We start from the raw sequence: 11873 nt of genomic DNA on the forward strand, positions 1-11873 counted from the left end.
AATTCAAAATTATTTTAGAAATTAAACTCTCCATTTCAAAAAGTTCATACTCTTTTATTATGGTCTAGTAACTGCAACTTCATATCAGTAATCCTGAAACTGCAAATTCACAGCCATAGCCTTCAATAATTAATGGTACTATTTTTGTTTCTTGCATGGAATCAACTGTTAACCTTGCAATATTTTCAGACTACAACAGCTTCTGCTAAATTTGGAATATTTGCAAGGGTCAGATCCTTCATTCCATTCCAATCATCATCTTCCTGATTTAAAATGCCAAGACAATGAACTTTATTTAGAAGCCAGTTACATGAATCCTGTTTTTGCAAAGATGTTTTCTAAAGCTGGTGTTTAACACATAATAAAATACAACATACGTTGTATCATTTTATTCTAATATAATTTATTTTACAAGAAAAATATTTGAACTTATATAGCCCTCATTCATAAGGGAATAAATCAATCATTGGTTGATAAGACAACTTTCCAAAATTGTTCAAACATTAGGTATAAATTATATTTTCTTAAGGGTTGACTAGTATTTTTAACAGCAATGCATAAAGCAAATGACAGATGCATATTTGACCTGCATGATTAAGCATGATTGCTCAAGAACATTTCCAATTAAGACTAGGCTGTATGACATGAGTTATGTTTGTATTTTAAGATATGAACAAGATGTTTAAAATATTAATAAACCATGCACTTTCAAATTAATGTGTGTGGTTTTTTTTTTTAAAAAAAAAAACTACTGTTTGTTTATATAGTACTAAAACAATGTTTGGAGAAAAACCAGATCAAGAATTCACAAATAAAACCAATTAACACTAATTATAAGCCAGAGTAAATAGATGAGACATCAGTGCCTGTTTGAAGACTGCAATCATATGGTTTGGTAGATATCAATTAGAACAAATTCCACAAATCAGATGTTATTACCACTATTGCCTACTGGTATACAAATAAAACCTCTGTACAGATGGTGCTTGGTTAATGACCCCTCATTCAGTGACTGTTCAAATTTATGATGAACAAGTGGTACTTATGACTGGTATTCAGAGTTCCAACTCTCGCAATGCCCCTGCAGTCATATGATCGCAATGGGGGTGATGGCATCTAGCCCAGATTTCTGACTGTTGCAGTATCCCATGGTCACATGATTGTGATTTATGACCATCCTGTTCTCTTTCTTCAAGCCAAATCAATGGGGAAGTTGGCAGTCGTGGTCATGTGAGGTCCTCGCTTAAGGACCAGCAGTGATTTGCTTAACAATGGTAACCAGGGATTGCTGATTGATAGCAAAGCAAAGTAGTGCTATCACATAAATTTGCATTTTATGACCACATTGCTTAGTAATAAACATTCTGATCTTAAATACTGTCATTAAGCAAGGACTTCCAGTACTAACTAGCACACACAAATTATTTATTTTTATGTAGAACACATAACATAAATTTCATATAACTAAAGCACAGCTAATGAAAAGAAGACCCTTGATACATATTGTTCACTCACATATAATCTAAGTAGCATAATTTTCATTTCAGAAACAGCACTATCCTATGTAGTAGCAAAGAAAGCAGTTTTCCTATATATAGCACCTCTGTCTTATTAGGATTAAGTTCTACCTTTCTATAAATCTTTCAGTAAAATAACGTATCTGCTTCCATCCCAAACCTGAGACTCAACCAAATTGTCCTACATAATACAAACAGAAATTCTCCTTTGGTAGTCTTCCCCTAAGTAACTACAATATCCTTTCTTTACCTGACCACTGCTACTGAAAGCTATTTCAGTATATTATTATTATTATAATAATAATAATAATAATAATAATAATAATAATAATAATAATAATAATACAGTTGGAAGGGACCTTGGAGGTCATCTAGTCCAACCCCCTGCTTTATTTCCTAAAGGAAACAAGTTTTTAAACTATTTATCAGGAATACATATCCCAGAAGCCAAAAGCAGCATTTGATATTGTTTAAAATCAGATGCCAACATTTGGCAGCAAAAAAAAAAAAAAATAGTAACTGGAAGTGCAATTTTGACAGTTTTTTTAAAAAACAAGTAAAATAGATGTTTTATACCTTCACCTTTAATCCTCTCCAAACCCTTGAGAAAGCTAATACAGTTCAACATGAAATTCCATTTGGTGGCATCACTATGTCATTTCCATACTATTGGAGTCATCAGTAACTGAATCTAACATGAATACATGAATGTGGCCCATGGCCAAAAAATATTATCTATTCCTTTTATAACCTACATATCCTGTACACCAATTAAGGTTCATCGTGGCACTTGCATTTTGATGCTCTTAATGGACCAGAAGACAGAGTAATTATTATAGGTTAGTTTAATAGCTATTCTTATCTCTGAAAAATAGGCTTGTTAGTCTGTATGAGAAGACCAAATTTTATTCAATCAATAGCTCTCTTGTGTCCTTGTGTTACTTTTGATGCTTTTTTTCAAATAGAAGTAATTAACAATTACTGAGACTATTTAAATTAAAATTATCCTTGAACTAATTGAAATCAAGATTAAAAATAGGTAACTTGGCTTTCATTGTTTCAGTGAAGCCTTCAGAATTATAATAGTATCATTTTTTTAAAAAGAAAAAGAACATTGTAAATCTTGACAAGCCTCTCTTAATTTTATTACAAGTAGGTATTTTAAAACATAGGAATTTTCAAATTTGCATTTCATACATCTACCTTATGAAATAATAAAAATTCAAACTATTTTTGAACTACTGACAACAAATGTAAGTTGTGCTCTGGATGTTTCTTTTTTTAGAAACAATGTGTTCTGCATGATGTAGGCAGAACCTTCCTTAACTTCTGTCCAAAAGTGAGGAAAGGAGGATGAGTTACACACAATATTGCACAATGTCTCTGTAAATTATCAAATTATTTTGCAAGTGGTTATTCTATATTTAGTACACAGATGAGAACAATTTATTAAAAATAAGTTGCATTTCTGCTAATACGATTATATTTATATTTTTGAAAAATTATATTATACAATTACATTGTACAATTATATTATACAGTTATTTTCCCACAAGTGTTACTTTCTGTGTGATATACATACATATAAACGGGTTGCCTTTCTACTGGGCTGCTTGCAAATAAAAGCAGGAATTTTTGCCTTAACATTGAATTCTTTCATTAGTGGTCATTCTTGGCTGAAGCAGAGACTACTTCACAGTGGAAATCCCTCCCTTAACAGCTGTGAATTCATGATTCTAATAAATTGTTTTGTAATAAGCCATAATTCAGAACCAACAGGGTTCACTATTTCATCCTCAATTTTCCAACCATTCATTTGCCCACGGACAATAGTTAAATAAAAATGATGTTAAAAAGTGCGGAAGGAAGGTTTAGTGATTCAGTGTTATTTTTTACATAAACAAGTTTTGCTACATTAATGTTTGAGCTGAATTAAATATAACTAAGTTAACAACTTTAGTAGTCCTTGACTTAAAATCGTAATGGAGCCTGACTATTATGGTTATAAGTCATGACAGCTGTAAAGTGGCTCACCATGTGACTGATCTGATTTTACAACCTTTTTTGTAACAATTGTTAAGCCAATCACCATGGTCATTTAGGGAATCCATGGTATTAATTGAACACCACAGTTGTTAAGTGACCCCATTGTTCACTACGGGGCTTAATGCTGAACATTGCTGAAAATTGGAAGTAAATGCCAGGTTTTAGCAAAAAGGTAGTAAATCACAGTCCCGTGATCATGGACACTGCAAACAGCCATATATGAAGGTTAATTGCCGAGCACCTGAAATGTGATCGCTTTGGAACCAAGTCATAAGTATTTTTTTGAGGGGGGGAGGAAATCCACTGTAACTCCGAATGGTCACTAAGCCACTGGTCGTAAGTCAAGAACTCTGTTTAAGATATTTGTTGCTGTATTTGTACCCTGCCTCATTTCCCTAAAAGTAAAGATAAATTTTTAATAGTAAATATTCAGGACCACAATACATAAAATAACTATAATAATCTAAAAGACAATAATGCAGTTAGAAATTTTCAAAGGGTCAAAGGTTAGGAATTTGTAATGAAATTCATGTTTTTAAACTCTGAAAAACTGCACAGATAACTGAAAGGGAGCAAATTTGAAACAATGTTCCAGACAAAGACCATCTGGAGCTTTTTAATATGTGGAGAACTTGTGGAATAAAGAATTTGCATTTGGTGAGTTCCTAAGGTCTGAGCCATCCCAAGCCCTGGCATGTTTGCGCTGTACTGCAGTGGCATCTCATACCCCCTCCTGCAGTTGGCAGCAGCCACTTACCTGCCTGTCAGTCTGCTTGTGAGCCAACTGTAATTTTCTGCTGGCTTCCCCACTGATTTACTTGTTGGAAGCTGGCAGGAAGTTGTGATAAGGTCCTCAATGAGGGCAGTGGGAAGTATGAGGAGTGCTATCGCATTACTTCATGCTTTACAACTGCCTCGTTAGCAACCAAAATCCCGATTTCTGCCATTAATTGAGGACCACATGTATGTTTATTGTAACCTTTGAACCAATCTGTAACAAAAGTAGAACTATAGATTGGGAATGACAGAGCATATTAAGCATCTTTACTAACTTTAGTTTCTATGGCCTGCTTAAGATGAGTAAGTTTATGTGATTAATCATACTCATTAATTAACATTCTACATACAAACATTGTGCCAATAAGAAGTTGCTAAAACAAGCCTGCCAAATAAACAAACTTGGTCAACCATGGAATATTCACTATGCTTGCTTTTATCAATTTCTCTGCTTTAGATACAACTTATTAGATTTTGCTTTTTGTTGTGGCATACATTTTTAATTTACAATTTAAATTTAAAACAGGATGATTCCTTCAGTGTTTCCTAATTCTAGATTTATAAGTGGCTGAATAATTATTGTAACAAAAAATAGAAATGAGTAAATGCCCTTAAGCTATTAATCATCACTTTTTAGAAGAGGCCAGTAATATCTTCTGGTATTTCCTGTATCGTGCTGTTTTGTCACCTTAGAACGAGAACATTAAGATTCAGTTGGGGAATGATAGAACAAGGGGTCTTAACAATTTTACTGCTAAACATTAGGTCATGCAAAATTATACTGATTTTTCACTTCAGTTAAAAGATAAAATAATAATAATAATAATAATAATAATAATAATAATAATAATAATAATAATAATAATAATAATAATTATTATTATTATTATTATTATTATTATTATTTATCCTAGCTCTTCCTTTGACAAAAAAGCAATTGGGATTTGTTTGGATGCTTCAGCAAACAAGAGGCTAGGAAATAAAAGCCTTAGAAATTCTAGACTTTCAGGATTTCTAAAGGAAAGGAAACTCTCATTACTGTAAACCCAAAACCATCATAATACTGGATATTATACTCAAAAACAGATTTCATCAATACAGGAACTATTACTTGTCCTAATTTGGAAATTAATTTTGTTGCAGCTAAACTGAATTTGTTTCCTGGATCTATTCATGCCAATGGTAGTATGTTGAATTACTCCCTGGCTTGGTTTATAAGAACATCCAAACAATTTGCCTTGCAAATGATATTAAGCCTCAGGAAAAATATGCTATCAATGGTGCTATGGTATTACAGATCTGGTATTACAGATCCAGGGTATTTATTGATAATTCTTAATGTTGCCAATATAATTGCAATGAATTCTAGATGACAATAATTTAGTAAAAGGTATAATTTCAGGATACACAGTAGCACTGAAGAATGAACTATGCATCCCATGTGTATAAGAAAATACTTCACTGAATGTAATACATTTGTCACTTCAAATGGTACTGCAGTGGAAACTTTGTTTTCCAAGTATCTGGTCTTCAATAATTCGTTCAATAATACGTTTTCAGTAAAAACACAATATTTGTTCAATTCTCTTTGTGTTTTTGGGCTATTATTGCTTGCTCAATTTATTGCATTATCATCACCATGAAAATAATGAACAAGCATCACATGCAGTGACTTCTTTATAAAATTAAATACTGCATTACTTTTTTTTAAAAAAATAAAGGATTATATAATAAATCAAACAGTATTTACATAAAGATCATATTTTCAACTATTTTAACTTCATATAACCGCTTTGGGAAAGATGGAAAAACTGATACCAAGAACCAAGTTGTTACTTCGAGTAATGCAATTCCTTAAATTACTGTTCATTACTATAACTTTTAATTTCTGATTTATTGAACTCATTTTGGAGGAAAGGAGATGAACTCAATATAGACAATGAAGAAACATACTGATAGTTATAAAAATGAAGACTGATATTATTAACAAATTGCAGGTAAATTATATTCTAAAACACACTACCAGCTACATAATTTGTTAAAAGTCAAAAAACAACTACAAGTAATCATATCATTTGTCCAATCATTTTAGAAAAAAATGCATAACAATAAAAAACCAACCTACCTAATTGTTGAAATAAAAGACCCACACTAGTTCCTGTAACTGGAAGGCTATCATGTAAAGGAGTTTGTATCAGTTGCCTGTCTCCTGCTCCTAAGGAAAACAGTTTCTGTAGAAAGAAGTGTTAAGATGCTTATTGCAAACTATAAAGTAGGTTAAATGATTATCCTGACCAAAGGAAGTCATATCACTAATTTATATGCTATCAACAAAACAACACAGATGTGCACATTTGATCACCCAAATTGAACTCAACTTGATATTACTTTTATTAATTATCTACTTTACAGTGTTATCTTGGCCATACTAACTCAGAAGATATCCCTACTATTTCAATAAAGCTGATTTCTAAGTTGGTATAGGATTGCAACATGAATTATGTAGTGTACACTGACATAATCTTGGGGTCTAGAAACTTGTTAGGAAAAAAAATTCATACCTAAAATGATTTCTGATTATTGTCATAAGAGATTTTCCCTTGTCCCAAACATATGTGACTAATTAAGAGGCTTATTCATTAAAGTGCATCACATAAATCCAAATGGAATACAGGGGTCCCTCATTTCTCATTTAAAGAATGTCAGCACAATCACAAGGTTTTTGCTGATTTTACCATTCTCCAAAGCTAGTCTCAGCTAGCAAGACTCATCCTCAGTCATCTCTTTTCAAAGGTTTCAGTCAAAAAGCTGATCTGTAAGTTTTCAAATTACTAAACTTTACTCTAATGAAAACTTCTTAAGAGAATCCGGGGTATATGTACTGGTATGGTGTGGTCTTTTTTGACTTAAGCATTTCAGGCACACATGCATTTTAATGATTATTTGACATTTGTATTGTTTGATTTATTTTTATTTTTAATTGGATATTCCATAAGAACATGGGACTTTCTGCATAAACATATATTTCAAAAATAGAACACATAGCAGGAACTAAGCAGGGAGACTGACAAAAATTTAGAAATGACAGAGAACAAAACTGATCAAATTATTATCACCAATTTGAATACATATAAAACTAGTTTGCTTTAGATATGTATGGCAACAAAAATGAAACTACTTAGGGGCAAATAGCATATTAATTTCAGTTTTTTCTTCAAGTAATTTGCTGTTCATTCTTCAGACCAATCAGCTAACTCTGACATATTACCGCATTTCCATTTTCCCATAACAAGTTATAAAACCCCTGGTTAATGACTTTGCCATCATGCCCTGTTTTTGTAACTTGCAGTAATGTTTTTGTTTTTGTTTCTACTAACATCCATGGCTGTTTTCAATCTTTAATCCAAATTTACTAGGCATTATTTTTGTTAAAATCTAGTTTCATTATCATCGTATTTCATAAAAATCAGTATTTCCATAGAATACATGAGATCTGAAATAGTAAATTACATCAGAATTTAAAGACTCAGTAAAACCGAGGTGTGGGGAGGGGAGTGGGCTCAATTCCCTCATGGAAAGTAAGGAAAAAATTAAAAGCAATATATTCTGTATCACCACTAATAAAAAAAAAGGCTGAGTGCAAACTTCAGCACTGATATAACACCCTGGAAAGATAATTACAATGATAAATTAACCCTTGACCTTATTTTGGAATGGAATTTTTGCACTCTTTAGAAGTCAGGCCACTAGAACATACCTAATTGAGCTATGTCCCTTTATTAAATCAAACTATTTGAAGAATTCATTTTTCCTTTCTTCATAAATTAAATTAACTGGATAAATAACCTCTTCTCTTCTCCCCCCCCTTTTTACCTGTGACCCTCCAGCAGCAGGAACAAAGCATGAACAGAGATTTGCAATGAGAGTTTCCAATGAGACATTCAGGTTGTCCACATACACAGTGTACACTAAGCCAAGGCAAGCCTAAAATATGAAAGAACAATACATAAAATTGCCACCTTGAGAAAAATAAATATTAATAATGACTGGAAAATACAGCATACTATTAAATATGTAGCATAAAATATGACTATAGAAACATGTTACAGAGAATCATGTGGATATATAAAAAAAATATAAACTACCTATGCACCTATATAAACCACAAACATATTTGAATAAATCCAATCTTGAAACAGATCATGCTCTTTTGCTCAAAAAGTTAAATGATCCACTGAAACAACTTACAGTTGCTGAGCTGTAGTAGCTCAAATGCAGTGCTTTATTTCTACAGGAATTTTTGCCATCATTTAGCTGTTTAATGGGATTCCTTCACCTTTAGGCTACTACTGTGGCAATCTGTCTGCTGCTATTAAAAGTTACATGAAAGGAAGCAAGGCAATCTATATTCTCATTCTGTTTATCTGTGGTAGCCTCAAGGCAGCCCAAATGGTGCACTATATCGCCACAGTTTTGAATCAATGTATCTAACACTGGTTAACCTAAAAAAAAATTATAAAAAGTCCTATGGAATTGAAATTCCCATGATATTCAGACCAGTTTTATTTGCAAAGTTGTGATAGCTGCAGTATTCTGCAGTTGCAGGTTTGTGATTTCTGGTGTTCCTAGGCAGCTTCCCACAAGCAAACTCAATGGGGAACTCAGCAGGTAGCCAGAAGTCACTCGAACTGCCATTATTTTGCCCATCCATAGTCATTCTACTTATCTGTTTAAATAATTAAATATTGACTTATTATTGAAGTTTGTTTGCCACTACAATTATTTTTCTACTTATAATATATACTTTTTTAAAAATGACCATGAGACAGTCTTGCATGGGGATAAAAAAACACACGGTTAGCCTATAATTTAATGTTCATTCTAGTCACATTAGACTGCACAGCCTTCCTCTCAAAGAATGACCCAAAGGGTCCCAAGGCTGTCTAGTTTTAATTATGGTCATAATTGGGAAAAAATCCTAATGATCCAGATATTTGTGATTGTACTGCCTGGGGTAGACAGGATGTTCTGGATGTTCAGATTTCTCCACTGTACAAAGATAGAATATAACTCATAAACATGGGGAACAATCATTTCCTATTATTTGGGAGGAAAAAAATATGTTTTGTTTGCTTTTTCAAATCATGTAGAGGTAGAATTGCATTGTATCCATACAAGGAAATCAGTGTAGAAATTCAAAGTGTTGGACATTGTGAGAGACTCACCTTCTAGTCTAACCATGGCAATCTATTGGATGGTTTTTAACCGGCAGGATGACTTTGAATCAGCTGGGATATATTTATAATATCCCATCTCAAAGTATTATTGTGGGGAGAAAAACTGAGGAAATACTCTGTAAACTAGTTGGAGCTCTTGGAGAAAAGGCAAGACGTATATTTATTTTAAAAAATGTGGATGTTACAAAGGTTAATTCTGATTCTTTGTTATCCATCAGAAATATGCATACATAAAATGTTATTTATAGGTTCTTTACCCTGAATATTTCTGGATAATCCAACCTGGATACCAATACTAGACTTTTGGGAGCAAATACTTCTGCAGGCTGAATCAACCCAGATTCCTGCTCACCTTCAGTTACTCTTGACCCCTTGGAAAAAAAAATCATCGATTAACAGATAGAAGGTGATTGTTGAATAAACAGTATGAAAAAAATTACAAACAGAAATATTACATTTAATAGATTTAAAAACTTTAAATCAATAGAATGTAACAAGTACCTCATATCTAAAAGTCATACCACCCAAATGATGTAATCTGCACAGAATTCAGTGCACTGATAAATAGTATTAAAGTGTGTTACAAAGCAAGGTAAATAATGTGTATTCACACAGGTTACATATCCATCCATTGCACTTTGAAGCTAGCATACCATATAGCACATGACTGTAGTTTTCAATAAAAATGGAATTGATATAGCCAACATGTATTCTAATTATTTTTTTATTCCCTTTATTATATGTTTACTATATGTTTCTCAAAGTGATATATTTGAGATATTCTATTAAAATCTTTTGCTTCTTTCTAGGACTCTTCAACACAACTGCCTTAACCTGCTTGTTCTTTACACTAGATACAACCAGCTGGAAATGAAAGTGGCCTCAAGAATTGCAGTCAGGATTTTAATTCATTCTTTAGCTCTGGCAACAGTGCCAGCTATGTGTCCCATCTAGATTGTGGTTAACATGGCCCCTGATTCATTATCCCCCTATCCACGCCAGCAATGTAAGCAGAGTTTGCTTTCATTTTTATGAGATTTTTTTTTGCTGACTCCTCATGCATAACATCTTCCCTCTTGCAGTACCAGTAAATGAGAAAGTAAGTATCAGTAAATTGGGAAGTAAGGAAACCCCACAGTTTTAACTTATTTTCTGTCATTTTGGCTAGAAGAAGAAATGGGCAGAACCCCTACCAATTTCATCTTGTTAAGAAATGAAAGAAAAAGGAAATAAAATCCAGTCTTTCATCAGTCCAATTGGGAAATTCCCTTCAGAAATGGACAGGCAGGCCAGATCATAAAGGACAGCAACAAGTGACTAGAGTGAAGGGGGTGTTCCTAACACTGTGCACTGTAGCAATTAAGCAAAAGCATTTGGCTGAAACAAAATATGGTGTTTTGATGGGGGGGGGGCAATCCTCACTACATATTAACTCCTAGAGAAGAGGACTGGTCCTGCCACAATAAAAAACAGAGCTACTTTGGAACATAAAACCAGATTATTCATTTATTATTATCCATTTTCACTGTTTCTCCTATTGATCTTTGCTTTTTAAATTCAAAATTTACAACAATAAAAAAAACTGGTAGGGTTGATTAATCCTTCAGAGGAAACAGAAAAGATTTAAAAAATCTAGCCAGGCTTGATCTAAAAACTGAAGTGTAAATTTTGCCTCTGGATAAGAATCGCAGAAGGTACAAATATGATGGGAATCTGACCTGGCAACAGCACATGTAAAAGGCCATCCTTTAACCATACAAGTTAAACATGAACCATTGTGAGATGCAGCTGCTAAATTGCAAATGGTATTTAAGTATATTAACATGAACAAAGAACTCAGATCATAGGAAATAATTGTTCCACACTATTGGTATGGTCAGACCATATTTGGAGTACTATGTCTAGTTCTGAGCATCACAATTTGAAAAAGAGAGTGATAAATTCCAAGTTCAGAGGAGGGCTACCAAAATGGTGAAGGATCCAGAAACTAAATCCTATGACAAATTGTTAAAAGAACTGGATATATTTGACCTACAGAAAAGGTGATTATGGGATAATAATAATGATAAAGTTGGAAGGGATCTCGGAGGTCATCTAGTCCAACCCCCTGCTCAGGCAGGAAACCCTATACCATTTCGGACAAATGGCTGTCCAGTTTCTTCTTAAAAACTTCCAGTGTTGGAGCATTCACCGCTTCTGGAGGCAGGTTGTTCCACTGGTTAATTGTTCTAACTGTCAGGAAGTTTCTCCTTAGTTCTAGGTTGCTTCTCTCCTTGGTTAGTTTCCATCCGTTGCT

At 33.1% G+C, this 11873-nt stretch overlaps 1 protein-coding gene across 1 annotated transcript in view; it reads right to left on the reverse strand.

Moving 5' to 3' along the window:
• The window catches only part of SBF2 (SET binding factor 2), a 210926-nt gene that overhangs the window by 110279 nt on the left and 88774 nt on the right, over positions 1-11873 (reverse strand). Inside the window, exons 4-6 of the mRNA XM_015822660.1 lie at positions 9835-9948; positions 8214-8324; positions 6466-6571 (exon numbers count right to left, since the gene is read on the reverse strand). Of these exons, the coding sequence (XP_015678146.1) occupies positions 6466-6571; positions 8214-8324; positions 9835-9948 (331 nt within the window). The remainder of the gene's footprint in view (positions 1-6465; positions 6572-8213; positions 8325-9834; positions 9949-11873) is intronic.

Source organism: Protobothrops mucrosquamatus, unplaced genomic scaffold, assembly GCF_001527695.2.
Source record: "Protobothrops mucrosquamatus isolate PMUCROS unplaced genomic scaffold, P.Mucros_1.0 scaffold1635, whole genome shotgun sequence".
NCBI classification, from domain to species: Eukaryota; Metazoa; Chordata; class Lepidosauria; order Squamata; family Viperidae; genus Protobothrops; species Protobothrops mucrosquamatus.